The sequence below is a fragment of the Trichoderma harzianum genome (genome assembly GCF_003025095.1).
Source record: "Trichoderma harzianum CBS 226.95 unplaced genomic scaffold M431scaffold_3, whole genome shotgun sequence".
Taxonomy (NCBI): domain Eukaryota; kingdom Fungi; phylum Ascomycota; class Sordariomycetes; order Hypocreales; family Hypocreaceae; genus Trichoderma; species Trichoderma harzianum.
The window spans coordinates 398,589-415,221 of NW_020209251.1; the positions used below are offsets into that span (position 1 = coordinate 398,589).

The 16,633-nt window shown below is 52.1% G+C and overlaps 3 protein-coding genes across 3 annotated transcripts; all 3 read right to left on the minus strand.

The window, feature by feature from the left end:
- Nucleotides 1-146: 146 nt before the first annotated feature.
- M431DRAFT_339475 (hypothetical protein) lies at nt 147-3,559 on the minus strand. The gene is made up of 6 exons (XM_024914409.1): nt 3,244-3,559; nt 3,072-3,138; nt 2,613-2,901; nt 2,385-2,552; nt 2,138-2,316; nt 147-2,069 (listed from the first exon to the last, which is right to left on the minus strand). Exons 1-6 carry the CDS (start codon nt 3,385-3,387, stop codon nt 271-273), a joined length of 2,646 nt encoding a protein of 881 aa, XP_024777063.1. The 5' UTR covers nt 3,388-3,559; the 3' UTR covers nt 147-270.
- A 5,070-nt stretch (nt 3,560-8,629) lies between these two features.
- On the minus strand, nt 8,630-10,897 carry M431DRAFT_77145 (hypothetical protein; the record flags this gene model as incomplete). Its single annotated transcript, XM_024922541.1, has 2 exons — nt 8,630-10,390; nt 10,514-10,897. 2 exons carry the CDS (start codon nt 10,895-10,897, stop codon nt 8,630-8,632), a joined length of 2,145 nt encoding a protein of 714 aa, XP_024777064.1.
- Nucleotides 10,898-15,160: 4,263 nt separating this feature from the next.
- M431DRAFT_528349 (hypothetical protein) lies at nt 15,161-16,073 on the minus strand. The gene is made up of 3 exons (XM_024920735.1): nt 15,967-16,073; nt 15,577-15,893; nt 15,161-15,458 (listed from the first exon to the last, which is right to left on the minus strand). The coding sequence occupies exons 1-3, from the start codon at nt 15,982-15,984 to the stop codon at nt 15,368-15,370; spliced, it is 426 nt and encodes a 141-aa protein (XP_024777065.1). The 5' UTR covers nt 15,985-16,073; the 3' UTR covers nt 15,161-15,367.
- Nucleotides 16,074-16,633: the final 560 nt, after the last annotated feature.

Sequence of the window (16,633 nt, forward strand, 5' to 3'; positions counted from 1 at the left end):
TTTCGTTTCATCATATCATACATGTAGTTCCCCTACATCCTGTTTTATACAAATCCCCCATTGAAAGTAATCAAAGCTCTTTGTAAGATTTTTGTAAGCATATACATACCACTCCCTGTCGGTGCGGTTTTTTTATGATTTTTATGTCCAGTGTGTCCCGTACAAGGAGAGCTCGCCCATCCATCCATCCATCCATCTATATATCTCGGAATCGTAAGGAGGAAAGTGAAACGCAAGAAAAACGAGGGGAACATTAAAAATAAGGGGACTTCATGAAGTACTGCCGCCCGTCAAGAAGAAATCAAGCTCGCTCTTCAACCCGCTATTCTGCCGCTGCTCATCGTTGGCAAGCTGTTCCAAGAGGCTCATAAAAGGATCCTTCTCCTCCGTTGTACCGGTGCTGCCTGTGTTGCTCTTCGTGCTTGGACTGGGAGCCGTGGCGCCCGGTGTCGCCTGGCCGACTGCTGGTTGCCATTGGGCTGGACTATTGAAAGCGCTGGGTCCAAACATGGCATCGAAGCCTCCGCTCGCGTCGTTGATTACTTGCTGTTGAGGGACGCCGCCCGCTGCGTGTGAAGGTCCAAGATTATAGTTGAAAGCAGGACTGAACGTCATACCACCCATGGAGGCCATTCCTCCTACGCCGGCGTGGGCAGGGTGCCCAAGTCCAAAGCCGGCCATGGCTGGATGGGCAGCAGATGTGACATCCACAGTGTTGCGCATGGGGCCCATGTGGTGCTGCTGCCGCTGGGCCTCCATATGAGCGGGTAACATCTCCGCCATAGCACCAACGCCGGGTGTTGACGGTGCCGGCATTAGACCAGGCTGCATGGATACGGACTGACGGGGATAGCTCGTCACCGTCATCGTAGGCGTGAGAGGCAGAGGTATGCCTTGTATGGAAGATTGTGACGTGTTCTTCCGCTTGAGATTCGGCCTATTTTCCGTAGGCCAGGGTGATTGAATGTCAGGCAAAGGCGTGGGTTCGTTGGAGTAGTCGACCAATTCGTCTGCTAGGCTAAGGTTTGCGGTATCGAAATGGAAAGTCGGCCCACCAGGTCCACCAATGTTGGAATACCTATCAAAGAAATCTTCGAGCTGGAATCCAGGTGTATAGCGCATCGCATTCCCAGTAATCGTCTTTACCAGCTCTCTGTGGGCTTCGTAGAGCCGCTGGAGCATATCCCGCTGGTGCTGAACAATGGCCCACGTAAACCGCAGGTCGCTCAACAGCTGCATCTCGCGGGACAAGAAATCCGAAGAAGAGCTAAAGACACTGATTTCGCCGCTGGTGCCTTGCTTGCCATAGTGCGCGCCATGAATGTGAACGGTACCGGCGGTGCAGATGCAGTAACCGACAAACGATGGCCACTCAATAGTCTGCATCTGCCTACCCATTTCGGTGAGCTCCGTAATGGCGTTCGCATGGAAGAAGCACATGTTGGTCGCCTCAATCTGCCACGACTGGTGCTGTCCATTTCCCGCCAACTCGGCTAGGCTGATTGGGAGGAATGGTCGGTAGATCAGACAGTGGATGAGGTGATATATGAGCTTGCATAAGACGAGCGTAGTTGAGTCTTGCTGACCGAAGAGGACGTCCATGGATGCGAATATGCCATCGGTGCCAGATGCCCACACGTCGAGATCCTGCCTAATCTTGGATAGATTTGACAGAGAATGCCAAGGGAAATGCGAATCGCCCTTGACGCCTCCAGCCGCCAGATATCGATTCGTCACACCGAGAATGCGCGTTATGTCGATAAGCATACCTGAGGTGCCCTGGGACTTTTTGCCACTACCCTGAAAATACTGTAGGTTAGATCCGCAGAGGAAGAAATCGCCATCCACATGAAGATTGGAAGCTGCCGAATGCCATGACGGGAGTCGTAATGCGATGGAATCGTCACTAATGAGCGATGGGCGCTTGGAACCGCAGGCCGCAAAGCGATCCAGGAGATAGCATGACCAGAAGAGTTGCCTCCGCGTTTCTCGTTCCGTCGGGGTTACCTGTGCCTGTTGGTCCACCTCACGATGCAATTCGAGTGCCATAATCATGCCAATGGCGTTGCCTACACATCAGGTCAGATGTTGTCTCCCATCATGGAGGAGGCAGCGCGAGGAGGGCGGATACACGTACTTATTAACATAAAGGCCTTTCTCCCTTTGCCTGAGGCTGTGAATGCAATTGCAAGTAAAACAATTGCTTGGAGATTGTCAATGGAAGGCTCGTCGATGTCAATGGCACTCCTCGCGCGAGAGGCATATTCGTCGCCCAACTTGACAGCCGCACGGAAACCGAGAGGATGCGGCGTATGCCTGCATAGGATGTGAGACAACTGGACACCAACATGGCCCGACGGTTTAGTAGAAGGGGCGAGACATACCTAGCAGCGACTGCGGCAATGGCATCGAATAGGAAAGGAGGGAGCTGGTTTTGGTTGACGCGTTTTCGGATCAAGGACTCGTCAAAGATGTGGAACGGCTTATTGTGGAAGCGGGTAAAATATGTATCAAGAAGAGCGTCTGTCTGTATGGAAGGGGTGGCGGGCTCCCTGCAGCTTGTATCAGTACCGAATAAACTTTGATAGTAACGACAGATGGAAGCAACCTACCCAGTTGTCGAGGTCTGCGGGGAGTAAAGCGGCAGCTCCGTGACATTGGGTGTCGTCTTTTCTTCGGTCGCCCGTCGCTTGGCAACAGGTTCCGCAATATCCCGCTCAGCGGGCTGCCTTTTTGTCGACGATTCAGTCGTTGGTGTCTCTGAATTTTCCGTGGCTGATGATGCGGAAGCCTGCTCGCCTTCGGCATTCTTCTCCTTGAGCTTGGCTTCCAGCCCATCCACTCTCTTCAAGAGGGCCTCCAAGACATCCGTCTTTGGTCCACGCTTCTTCGGTACGGCATCTATAAGACCAACAGGCATGAGTATTTCTGGTACAAAAAAAGAAAATCACCGTGATGTAGCGGCGGTGGCATATCGCCGAGATAGTCGCCGTCACGGGGGAGGGCTTGAGGCACACTCGACTGCCCGCTTCGGGAAGCACCAGGCAGTATTAGGATGTGTTGAAGCTTACCGTATATACAAGGGCATTGAAACACCAGGCACGCCTCGCAAGATGGGCGAAGGCGATTACATTTGATCTAATTCAACAGGCAAAAACGGGTTAGATGCCGCGCACAACATTCACATCAAAGGGGAGGTCTACAGAGGGGCGGCGCAAGGAGAACGGCCGGGCAGAGACTCACCTTTCGCTTCCGGCATGACTTGCAATTCATGGATTCACGGGGCTCCGTGGTGACATTCCGAGTCGGCAAGCGCTCAATGCCAACCTGCGGCCGCTGGGGCGGCAAGGCCACAGGCTGGGCCGGAGGACGATGCGGAGCGTTCATATGGGACGTGGTGGCCGAGAATGTGCGGGCGCCAGTTTGAAGATTGGCTCCCGGCGAGGTTGGCTAATCGGGGGGAGCAATGCGCAGAGCCAGCCGGCGCCAGCCAGGCGCCAAAGAGGTTGGTTCGAAGGGCAAAGAGCGCAATCAAGGCCAAGGTTGAGAGGCCCTTGAAGGGTAAAGGTGGCGTGGCTGCAGAAGAAGCGCGAGGAGGGACTGGACGCAAGCAAGAAACGAGATAGCCGGGCGATGGTTTGCCGCGCAGGCAATTCGGTGTTAGTGATTATGGAATACGAGAGGGCGGGTTGATCTGCAGCTCATTCATGGCCGAGGACCCTGTCGCCGACGATGGACGCCGTCCTGGATTTGTCGCGTTTTGCTGCAGGTTTTGAATTGAGGTTTCGAGAGGGATTGATGGATTGGATTGAGAGACTGCGGCGGCGAGACCCACCGAGAGTCCGTCCGTGGTTGAGCTGCGTATCGTGTCGTCGTCGTTGTGCGCCAGGAACAAGAAAGAGAAGAGGAATAGAGGAATGACCAAGCAAAGGCAAAGCAAAGCAAAGCAAAGCAAAGAAACAACAGCTGGTCTCCCCAGTTGCTTGAAGTCGCGGAACCGGCAAATGCCTGACCCAAGGCTGGAGGTGGAAATGAAGAGGGTGGTTCCTGGTTAGTGCAGTTGCAGCTTGGGGAAGCAGTAGCAGCAGCACTGGAGCGTCTGCAGCGTCTGACTGACCTCAACTCCGTTCCATCTGTACATGTACCTGCCCACCACTATCGCCAACAGCTTAGCTTGCACTGCTCCGCTTCCGCTGCCCGTATTCCGTCCTTTTGGCGCTGGGGCGGAACCAGACGCTGGTCCCTCGTCGCATTAGTATCCGGCCATGCACTGCAACTAGGGCAGCCCATCGCCACGCTAGCGGCTACCCCATTCCAGTAATGCCAACTAGCGGCTAGTGCCTGGTAGCCCTACTCGAGCCGTTTGGGAGCGCTGGAGCTCGCATGAGGACCGCTCAAGGGCCTTGCTGAGACTGGCTGTGACTGGCTCCCCCACCCGAGCAAGCTCTGACGGATCCAGGCATTGATCCATCCTTGCGAGTTGAGCTGATGCCAGGCAGAGAGAATAGATAGGTAGTTGCCGGAGCGTTATATCCATCCATTTGATAGTATCCATGGTGCTGGGCAATAGGTATTGACTCAGGTCGTATTCTCTGTATGTACGAAATAGTACTCGTATCGACGGGTTGCAACTCAAGGCAAGGTACATGTATAGAGCATGAACCCCCTACAGCACAAGGTAGTATTTACGAGGACAAATCACGTACTATCTCCGAGTGCTCTCCAGTATTCAAGTCCGTCAAATAAGAGTATGACATCAACTCCATCTGATGCTCACCAACAAAAGCTCCCCAGGAACATCCGAGGTAGGGCGTAAGAGCGAGGCAGCCGACGCATCCACCCTCTCGTCTATCCTTTGCATGGAGAGGGAGTTGAGCCGAGTCGAACATCAGATGTACGTAAATACACACATGCATCCCTAAGCAGACTCGGAGACAAATGTGGCGATTCTTGCCTCCATCTCATGCAGTGAGAACCAGCCATTGGCGACGACATGCTTGATTCAACACCGAGATCCGAGCTGGCGAATAGGCTGTCATATGCCAACCTATACCTACGGGTACATGGCCCTAACTCTTTGTCTTCAACCCAGAGACCAACCGCTTAAAATTGCCAGTTCTAGGAAGGCAATGTAATCTATCCTAGAATCATAGCCGTTGATCTCTTTGGCCCTTACTGTCCCAGCGACAGCAATAACCGCATGAATTATGGACAGTAATTGATTCCAAACGGCGTAACTATATCTCGTAATAACACAGCACAACTTACCAAGACACATGCAACTCCAAAAACGGTATATTCGTCTCGAACCGCTCGCATCATCACCCCAAGAAACACAGCCGAAAATCCCTGTGGCTGCTTACCACATCATCTCCGTGTCAGTCCAAGTTCAAAAAAGTGGCCAGGCCAGGGGACCAGGGGGGGGTCTTGCAGGTTGTGTTTTCGGCTTGGTCCAAAAATGTCACTCTGTCTTCCTTAATTCTCCACGCCAATTCAAATCGAACGGCCAGGACACAGAGTCGTACTGGGGCAAGGGGGAAGGGGAATCAATCCCGCAAAGGCGCGCAAACCCACCGGTTTCTGCAAGGCGCGAAATCAGCCCAAGCCTTGGGCCTTTTTGTCTTTCTCTCTCTTTTCGTTGGTCTGCTGTCTCCTCCTGCTCGCTCTCGCTCTCTCGATCTGACTGGCTCTGGTTCTCTGCGCTGCTTCTGGCGTGTCATGTCTCCTTTTGTGATGACGCCCCCAACTGCCGAGGGCCAAACAGGCACAGCCGGTGGGCGGTGATATGCCGCCAAAAAGCCGACCGCCGCACCCCAAACGGAGACCATTGACCACTAAAATCCGCGCGTTGTATATTGAATTGAATGTGATTCATGTAAGTGAGAATTGAGTCGCACCGCTTTCTGACAAAAGACAAAAGGGCTTTGCCTCACTTCTCACTTCTCACCCAACGAATCAATCCCCTCTTCTCTCTTTTTGCTTGACGCATCTCCCCCCTTGCGAAAGCCACACACAACGCCGTTAGCCGTCATAGGGGAAAAAAGAAAAAATGCTACTGTACCTGTGGCCACTGCTACTCTAACTGTAATACCTAGTACTGCCCTGGTGCCACTCCCGTTCTTTCGTTTCACACGTTTAGGCTGCTTTTGTGGGGAGGTTGACGACCGGGGTTTGTGCCGCGTCCAGCAACCCGGCATGGCAATCTTGTGGTCCTGTAATACCCCATACAGTACGGGGGGGCCCTCTTTCTCAGCTATTAGCCCAGGAAAGTTCCCGGCAAAGAGGGCTAACTTCAGACTTGTGTGTTTCGAGTCCTTCTTGTTCCCATATGCTCTCTGCCTGTCTGTCTCTCAAGGGGTTGTTTCTAGCTCAGGCACGAAGGTTGAACTAGTCGTGCTTTTGCATGTACGAGAGTACCTTTGCAATCTTACACGCGCCATCGTGCTGCAAACTCAAGTAGTCCAGAGAACAGACATGAGTGAGGCCACATGACAGAAATAGATGGAGGTTACCGCAAACCTCAGCCGAATCCCCCACGCGGCGGCCGAGGTCAGACGACGCCACGCAGACACACACACACACACACACACAAGAGAGAGAGGAAAAGAGCCGGCGGGCGAATTAGATCAATCTAATCGATCGAGGAAGAAGTCTCGGCGCGGCATGAAAGCATCAAGAGTGCGGAAAAAGCTGCCTTGTGGGTTTTTGCGAAGAGGAGCAGCCAAATAGTACTGTAACAAAGGGGCCAGCCTTAGATGGCGCGCCGCCTCCACTTGGAGCCTTTCTCGGCGAGACTTGGCGTAGCTGGGCCACCCCTCTCTTTTTCGAAGAAACTGGCACTGGTTGACCGGGTTTCAGCAGTTTCGAGTGCTCCGAGCTGAGTTCGGAATTGGGCCATCAATGCTTCTCATACCGCCTTCTGCTTCCTTCGCCCATCGTGCCATGGGCTAGCTAGTGGCTCGGTCAGGATCTCGAGAAGCGACAGCCGCGAAAGGGCCCCTCTCGCCTCGAACAGAACTCAATGCTGGAGTACAGTATACCTTTAAGGTATCGATTGCAAAGTCAATTGATTCGATGATGGATTAATAATCCCGTTGAGGTTATGCCATCGCGGGAGATCATTTCGGAGGAGCTTAAAACATCTACAAGTGCAAAAGTGCGAAGTGCCGTCTCACTATGGACGTACATAGGTACAGGTAGGTAGTAGTGGCGATTCCGATTCTTCCACGCAAACCAATCTTGAGCGACAAAAGCCTTATCCTTATTATTTACCGCAAAAGTTAATAGCAGCGGAGCAGCAGCAACAGGGTTCAGGCATGCCTCTAGATAACCGCAGCACCTGATTCGAAAACCCCTAGATTCTGCAGCCCCCTGCCAGCTAGAAAATTCTCGTCTCCCTTGCCTTGTAAGCCAGAAATACTGTAGCGAGTCCGGGGGTAGCATAAAAGGTTAATGGATACTAACTACCTGAAGATAGCTGCGGATAACGCCGACTTAACGAAAAAAACAGAAGCTACATAGCTAACGGGTTAGTCGAATTGGCTATCCATTGTATATGCCGAATGTTCAATTTCTAATACGAGTTCCACGTTGCTTGCTATCTGCATGCGCTGATGCTCCTCCTCGTACGAGCAAGGAACATCTGTCCCAGTGGTTTATGTTGCTCATGACTCGGGGATTTTCCTCGCATCCGCGTAGATAGCTGCTCACATATCGTATACGGGAAAGATACTACTAGTACCGCAAGGGGGCGCGAAGAATAGCCTCAATAGGAAATTGCTATCATTCATCGGGATTCCTTCGTCATCGCTCCCGTGGAATTTGCGTACAACTCGTAACAGCATTGACGCCTCGTACATACATTATGCGGATCCTCCCCCCTTCTCACATATCAGATCCTGACATCCCCTAGCCAAATCTTGCCGCCCGGCTGTACAGTAATGTAGAGGTAAGCTGACCTTTCGGTTCGGCTTACCACTTAGGACGAACGGCAAGGGGTGTAGTGGGAATTGGTAAAAATGCCGACAAGCTAGGTCGCCGATTGTCCGATGCAACTTTCGTCATGGCCAAGCAAATGCATAGTTAACTCAAAGCTCCGTAATAGTAATAGTTGATGGTGATGTTATTGTTCATCCGGCCATACACATCTCGACATCCCCCCCTTCTCTGTACTCCAGTACATGCGAGTGATTATTCCAATCAAATCAACCCCTCAGCCCTAACCGCTCTTCCCATCCAATGACAATGAACTACCTATGTACAGCGTGTATAAAACTCCTCATATACATACCTATATATACATGTATATATAGAAACCCGACAAAGTAGAAAGAGAAAAAGAAAAGTCACCCCCACGACAATGCGCCGTGAGCATAAAAAAAAATGCATGCCCTCTGTGTTGGCCTCGCTTCCAACGCCACAGATGCAAACAAACGAAACAGGATTCCGGGCCGTATTCCATAATCGGTGCGCCGAAGAGCAAATAGGAAGCTCGATAGACAAAAAAAAAAAGATCTCCCTCGTTGCCAGCATCGATCAAGCGAAAAAAAAAATTATGGTCTAGGCCAGCTCTCGCAGTGGGTATTATTATATCAGCTGAATCCTTTCAAAGTAAAAATAGATTAGCCTCTCAGAATAAATTTCGTCCGCTTGCCAGCCGGACGAAGCTGTATGGTACGTTTTGTCCGACTAGCAGCCGTAGGCTCTCGACCGTCGTAAAGGCCGCAACGTCTGCAGCGTCATATGCGGTGAAACCGCTCTGTTCCGCGACTACGATAGGGTCGTTCTTCTGCTGCGACGCCGCCTCGGCAAGGTTCAAAAAGACCTTCTTCGTGTTCGACGATCCTGGGGGACCGGCTTCTCCAAAGACTCGCAGCATCATGCCGACAATGTTGCTCTTGCCTCGGCCCAGCGCTGAGATGATGACAAACGGCGCTCGGTTGTCCGCCACGGATCGGGCTCGTTGAAGGCTCTCCATGCTGATAAACTGTTCGATCGGAGGGGCGTTGCGGGCCAGCCCGGATGGCGTCCTGAAGCCGACTGTGTATATCTTTGACATTTTGAGCGCCTTCAATGCGAAGAAGACAGGTGCAGCATCGTCAGCCGTCAAAGCGAGCACCACCGCGGTCCGGCCGAAATAAGCAGAGGGGGCTAGATCGCGAGTCAGTGTGGACAGGATGCCTCTCCAGCTAGCATTGTCGAAGATCAATGACGTGTTAGGGGCGAGGCCAGGCTGTCCTCCAGGTGGCATAGTGCCGCTATATTGAGACGGTGGTGTCGAGGTTGATCCTGATCCTGATGACCCCGAGGGCTTCACAACGATTGTGTCGATGATACCGATCCCCTGAGCCGCCTCGGACAGCGTTGGGCCCTGGCCGTTGTTGAGGGTCGAGAACCACGGGTTGTGCTTCATGATGGTCTGGTATGACAACCCCGGGTCGAGATAGGCACCTCCAAAGTCCCTCTGGTTACACCACGATTGAATGCCTGCTGGGTTGTTGTGCTGGCGCTCCACTACGGCGAACTGATGCGGCAATCCTAACTCGTTGAAGCACTTTTCGTAAAAAGGTGCCCGCGGCGCGATGCTTCGAGCAGCAGCACTGCTGATGCCGTAAAAGTACTTCTTTGGGAGCTGGCCCAACAATGCCAGGGCGCCGTTGATCTCGGCTGTGCTCATCTGGCCGGGGGCGGCGATGATGGGCAAAAGAGGGTGAGTGATGGGCGAGAAGACCGTGTTGAGCGTTCGCGAAAACTGACCAATTTCGCCCATGTTGACAGCCGACAGCGGTGGTGCATCTGGATACTGCGCCCGTATCTTGGAGCGAAAGTACTCGAGCTCAAAGTTTTCGTTGTGATCGTTGATGATTGCAATCATCTTGACAATGTCGGCGTACTGCCTGGACTTTACAAAGACATCCTGTGCGTATTGGGACGGCCATTTGAAAGTGCCTGAGAAGTCGTGAAAGGCAGACATGATGCGAGAGTTGCCTCTCTTTTCGTACAGCTTCTTTCGAATGTGCTCCGGTAGCCACAGCTCGACATCGATGTACTCTACACCCCACTGGACCGCTCGGTATAGATATTCGTAGTATAGATCGGGGTTGTCCATGGGGAATTTTCCATTCTCCTTTGTGCATCTAGTGGTGAAGATGATGGGAAGCTCGGTTCTCTGCCGCAGTAGCATGACCTGCTGTCCGACATAACTCAGGCTTGGGATGTCAGAAAAGGTCCCGTCGCCCCGGGGTTCGCGCAAAAGATCTACGCGGATCTCAACCGCATCAGCTCCTACTGTGAGAATGTCCAAGTTGGGAAGAGCCGCTTGGACATCGGGAAACGTGGTGGAAATGAAAAACGTCCTCGGCTTGGCCATCAATTGGCTGTGCGGGCTGGTCTGGCCGAGTGTGAATGAGATGAATCGAGCGAGATCGCGTCTGCAGAAGGGGGTTTCGGTGTAGAGAAACTCATAGTCGCAGTGGATCGACAGATGCAGGTCCGGAGGCATTCCTAGGTTGACGCAGTGAGCATTGATGGCTACGAGCAGCTGTTGGTCCCGATCCTCCACATCCTGCTTGGCCTCCTGCAGAGCAAGGCCAATCACGAAACCTTCATCCTCGTGGTCGACGTCCTTGAACGATCGCTTCAATTTAACCGGTTTGCCCAGTACCTCCGCGAATACGGACACAACATTTTCTTGTCCCTGTCCATACACAATGACAGCTATTCGAGAATCCCCCGTTTGTGGCGCACCCTTCATCAGCCCACTGTCAATCATAACCGGGTCATTGCTGGTGCTGTCGAGCTCCATGTCGGCAGAGGCTGAGGTGTCGTTGATGCGCTGTGACGATACTGGCGCTGGAGCGGGCGATGGGCTTGCCAGCAACTGCTGGACAGCAGCCATCGTGATTTTGTTAGGGGTTAGTTTGATCCGGACGGCACACTTCGCTGCAAGGTGGAAACCGAAGGATTGTCCAGGCAGCCGCTTCGGCAAAAAGCGACGCTGCCGTGGGTATAGAAATTATGGCTCTGTGTCTTTGTAGCACCCTCCACCAACTCGGCGCTGCATGCCAAGTGGGAATCGGAAAATTGATGCCCCCAGCACTTCGTTCGACCAAGACGCGCCTGACGATTGGCGAAAGGATTCTGATCAGCCTTGACGATGCCGAAATGCACCTCCCACCCAGCTGTGATCGGGCACGATGAGCTGAAGTTCGCGTGGGCGGATACTCCGAGAGTTTGGGTAGCGATCTGTCGCCAAAGGTATATCCCAAGCTACAAAACGAGTGCCTGGAGAAGCCCCCCTGGTGAAACCCCCGATTAGGGCAGGTCGTAATGAGGGGAGGAAGCGCAATGCAACAAGGTGGCCACGACTATCGAGAGTCTGCGGTCTATGCACACTCTCGCTCTTTTTTCCCCGTAAGCCGGTTAGTGGCAGATGAGTCGGATAGCTTCCGAAAGCCGTGATACAGAAGACAAATATACTATCGGGAGAGAATAGTCGTCCAGGTTACCGTAAAAGACGCCCCAATAAAAGCCAGCGACGACGGGGAGTCGATATACCCGTTTGTAAAACAGACGGCAACACACTGCGCTTATGAGGCCAGTAGAAATGGTTATGTATGCGGATAGATGGCAATAGTAGCTCCCCTTTCGTTTCCTTTTTTGCCTGAAAAGCAGCTTAGGCCCCGGCTCCTCCTTGGTCAAAGACTTACACGAAGCGGAGGCGTTTAGTTAATATTGATCCTATAGGTCACAAGCGCCGGTCGTTCGTTGGAGGGATTTGCGGCCAAGGCAGATGCGTGGTGGCGGCAGGCCGTATCGGAAATGGGTGTGATTCTAGTCGATCCAGGGAAATGCAGAATCTTGGCCCAGCGGTGAGTGGCTCGAGATAAAAAGTGAAGGCAGAAATCAGGACCAAACCATATTCTTCTTCTCGAACCTCGTGGCGGTTTTCGCTTTTTCTGTTCTCTTTTTTTTTTTTTTTCCTCGCCGCGGATCTCGCTCCGGTCCCAAATTGGATTCCCGCAAACCAGGTTCTCAGTCAGAGTGACCAAATTCCCTTTTCTGTGCGCCCCAGCACCAAGTGGACGGAAGTGAAAAGGAGGCGAATGATCCAGGTCGGGGATAGCAAAGCAAAACAAAACAAAGCTCGGCTGGAGGCAAATGTCTTTTTGGTGATGGTGAGAGAGGATGCGATCAATACGAAAAAGATATGAGGTGGCTAGGTGTGTCCAGAAGCCTTGGCGGTGCTTGGCAACGATTCCGAGGGGATGCGCAGGCCCTGGAGCAAAAAAGGACAGGCCGTAGAGCAGCTTTTGGAATGGCGAGGGACTCGGGCAGCCAATGCGCGACAGCTGGATACGCGGCGCAAGTATCGGGAGGACGATTTGTTATGTTGATGTTGAAAAACAAGCACAGCACAGTACATATCCAAGGTATGGGTATGGGTACGGGCAGTGACAGAAGTACCAGGCAGGCCAGGCCCTGGTATAGCGTGGGGTTCAGTCCAGTGGCTTTCCGCTGCAGCGGCGCCAGCCAGCTTGGTGGGGAGGCTGCAAACCCCGGCGCGGGAGCCGCTGGAGGTCGCTAGAATCTGTGCAACCTAGTGCTAATGTAGCGCTACGGAGTCGGACCTGTTGACCTGTATTTGCTCAGCAGCCAGTCAGCCTTGCTGTCGCGATTAGCATGGCCCACTGCGAGCAGGCCTGTGCAGTGCGCAAATTCTCCCTATTTGCCGGCCATGCTGGGGGTGCTACAATTCTCCGCCAATCACAGGGCCATGCCCCGCATTGCTACCGAGAGATTAACCCCCCAATGAGACCATCCGGAGACGGATGCTGGACCTGTGATCCTTTGGACCAGACGGCATGGACTTAGAATTTAATCTCCATCTCCATACAGTACAGAGGTAGCAGTAGTGGTAGAATGTGCGTAGAGGTACCCGAGATTGCCTCTTTGGTGATCCCGGAGCAAGGAACATATGTACTCCGGTGCTCTGTACATGTACTTGTATGGCGGGTGCTTGAGCTCCAAGCTAAGGCAGCTTGAGCAATTAGTACCTCCAAGTACGGGGTAATCACATGCACTTTGATCCTCAATCCTAATCCTGCTGAACTGGAGCTATTGATGGGGCAGTTCCATGGAAGCTCGTACGATACGAGAACTATCCTTCTTTTCTCGCACTTTCCAACGTTTTCTCAAATATCAGCTAGTTTCCGGACACTGTCGTTGGTTTGCAAAGGCCAAAAAGACTTGTTGTTGCTGCCCAAGTATCTCCCGTCCCGGAATCCAATTTGACCTCTGCAAAGACGGAGGAATTCTTGGCCACGCACGGAATCTCCTGGCAAGCACACGTATTATTGCGGAGAATCTTCGCCTCTGGCTCTCCCCTTAACACGCAACGGGCAAAAGCTCGTTGCTCCATCAGGAGAATAGTAATCCTTCCTATCATATTCTGCGGAAAAAGACATGCCGGGGCTGGTTTTTTTTTTTTTTTTCCTTTCCTAGGCGCCTTTATTTTCCAATTACTAGCGCGCATTGACACTTCATTTGTCAGTGGCAGGACCCAACAACTTGTTGTATTCGTGGCCCCAATTGTCTGTAACCAAAGGGACAAGATCTAATTCCAGATACGCCGAGTTCATGCCCGCGATGGTACCTTGCCTAGGCGATAGACATGTATCTGGCTGATCCGCTCGGGGGTACCAACGTACTAAAACGGTTGAGCAGACGCTGACACCCGATATCCATCGAAGTCTCCCTGACTGTTCCGTGGAAAGTTGCCAAATGTCATCAAAGTCACCGGGGGTATGTCAGCCGGCCGCAGAAGGTTGTCTCCTGTTCGTGCAAGTACTGCTACCTTGATCGCAAGCACCCGGAAACAATGGGTGAGTTTGTGGTCTCATGCTATTATTTGGACCTACCTACCTTAGTAGTCGATCCTTCGAGCACGGAGACGACGCTGCATTCGATTGACTCAAGACAAAACACCGCCAACTCATTGTGAACAATCACTTCCCCCCCGCAGCCGACTAAGAAGAGTAAGACCGAAACGACTCCCGATCTTGTGGGGGGAACTTCACGCCCACCAGGGAGCGTAAAAACGGAGCTCCGGATGCTACTCGCCCGAGAAGTAAAGCGAACAGAGTGAGACGTTCGCTCCCTTAGGTCATCCACCCGAGCCTGCTTAAGATTTAGTATCGTGGGTCGAAAAGCTCTTGACCCCCGCGGGATGCGTTGTATCGCCGAGAACAGGGCCCAACATCGTGGAACAATTCATGCACGGGGGAGGGCCTTTGAGAAGGTGATCAATCCCAAGGTGGTAGTACCGCGGCCACTTGCTAAATACGTTACCTGCGCTTGTGCTCCGTACGATCTGCACGTAAGAAGTGATGCCGCTGTTTCATGTTTTTTGTTTTGCTAGAGTACGAGCTGGGCATGTATGTACGAGTACGAGTATTGAAGCAGCCAAGCGCTGCGGCGAAGATGTTGATGATAACACGCGAGCATGCGGACGTCGTCCGTTATCATTGTAGTTCGTCACAAGCACAGCAATATGGGAATAAAATTCCACGAATTAGCAATCACCGGATGGGAAGAAGAAACGCTTGCACCTGATTGCACAAATATTTCCGATCGTGGGAAAACGAATGTCCAATAAGCAACGAGCCTCTGATGTCGACATCGAAAACACCACGAGAGAGGCCGCTTTGTCAGCAGAGGCGCTGCCCACTACTACATGTACCGACATGGATGTAACTTTAAGATATTTCAAGAGCCGTGACGTTTAAGCATATTCAGACATGTGTAATCATGATACAGTACAGATAACAGCCATATGTTGGAATGGTTTCCGACAGCTTGCCGCAAACAAGCACTTGAATCAATAATCACTACTAGTAACAGCAAGTACATGTAGCTTACGAGATCACGACTCGTCCTCGATGAAGCTCGATATACCGGTGGAAGATGGTTCTTCCTAGATGCAACGTGGGATGGATCTCCGTGCTGGAGAAATTGGCGCCATGGGAGCGGCCGCTGTCAAAGTCGAAATGGAGTTCGCTTCCGGTCATCTTATCCGCCCCTGCTTGAACGGCCCGGCATGATGGGGGAAAGCATACACAGCTGATTACCAGGTATAAATTGCGCCACGGCAAATGATAAGAGTGGAGGAACAGTATTGACTATTGCGGGCATATTTTGAACAAGGCAGAGTAACAAAGGAAAGGCTGGAACATCTTTCAAGAACTTATGGTCCTATTTTTCCATCAACGAGAAATAGTATTGGCTCTGCTCGGCGGAATAAAAGAGCATCAGAAACACTAGTTCATGGGACAGGAAACCCAAGGAGCATCTGCCACTCCACCCCGAGTCAGATTTTGGACCAGATCCCGATCAAATTATCCTCAGTGTCGATGAACCGAGCATAGTGCCCCATGTTCTCGCCAAGTTCCGTCTTGTGTCTGGACAACGGTCAGCTTGCATTTCCGTCCACTCTCTTAGTAGTTTCTGTTTCCTATCTATCCTTTTCTACTCTGTATATTTCTCCACGCGGCTACACGGAAAAGCGGGACAACTTACAGCTGCGTCTTTCCGCCGAGCTTCGTTACCAGCTCAAGTGTTTCCTTGCAATTCTTGACGTTGAAGCTCGGGTGAACGGAAAAGGCATCGTGAGAGCCTATCGAGTGGTTGATGACGTGGTATCCATCCTCCATCACGTAAAAGGCGCCATTCAGGGCCTTGCCACGGTTGAAAAAGTAGAGTTCCTTGACGCCGGGCCGCCCGTGAGGAACGCCGTTGGGGCTGATCTCCCAGCCGAAGACTTCGGCATAAAAGGCACTGGCCCTTTCGATGTTTATGACTGGGATAGCGAGCCAGCACAATTGACCGTAGCATTCCTATTGTAACATGGGTAAGTTTCAGGGTCTTGACTGACGACACATGATTGAGTGCATTTCAGTCCATGATTACCTCGGTAGGTTCCGACATGGTTGGAGAGCTATAACAGCATATAGCAATGGTAATAAGTTATCAAATTATCAGACAGATCTACGGAATACGGAGCCAAGATTCTCAAGAGTATGCAGTGATGGGACAAGATGAGGTTTACATAGACGGCCTTATGGGCTCACGCATATTTATATCCGGGGGCAATGGAATTCCTGTTTTGAAGGGGCAAGGCCGAGTTGGGTGACCTGCCTGGCAATGATGAGCGGCCCTCTTCCAATGAACGCCTAGGTGGCGCAAGACTACGGCGCAAGAGCCCGAACTCTCACGATGGCCGTGAAGCCGAATTGCCCATTCGAACGGATGGCGTGAACCGCGAGGGCCGTTTCAGTTGGTTCGCTGAACCTCATCAGCGGCGTGTTGCTAGCTTGCAACTAAGTCATATTGGACAGACGGAGTCGCGAAGCATCTTTTCCCGAGTTTCATCTGGAAGCCCATCCATCGATTCCGTAGAACAATGAGGGACAAGTAAAAACCAGGCTAATCGTCATAGTTCTGTCTTCTCTGCAACCAATGGCCAAACTGTAATCTGATGATTAGTCGCAGGGTAAGCTGTTGATCACTTGGAGAGTTGGAGAGATTACCTAATCCAGCTTCTCTCTTCTCCAGTCCCACTCAACCACACCGTGTC

Coding starts and splice junctions, on each gene's coding strand:
- M431DRAFT_339475 (XM_024914409.1), bottom strand. CDS start 3,387: ATGAACGCTCCGCATCGTCCTCCGGCCCAGCCTGTGGCCTTGCCGCCC. Junction 3,139..3,243: donor AGTCATGCCGGAAGCGAAAG/GTGAGTCTCTGC, acceptor CTGTTGAATTAG/ATCAAATGTAATCGCCTTCG. Junction 2,553..2,612: donor CCGCAGACCTCGACAACTGG/GTAGGTTGCTTC, acceptor TACAAGCTGCAG/GGAGCCCGCCACCCCTTCCA.
- M431DRAFT_528349 (XM_024920735.1), bottom strand. Junction 15,459..15,576: donor CTCGGCGGAAAGACGCAGCT/GTAAGTTGTCCC, acceptor ACCGTTGTCCAG/ACACAAGACGGAACTTGGCG.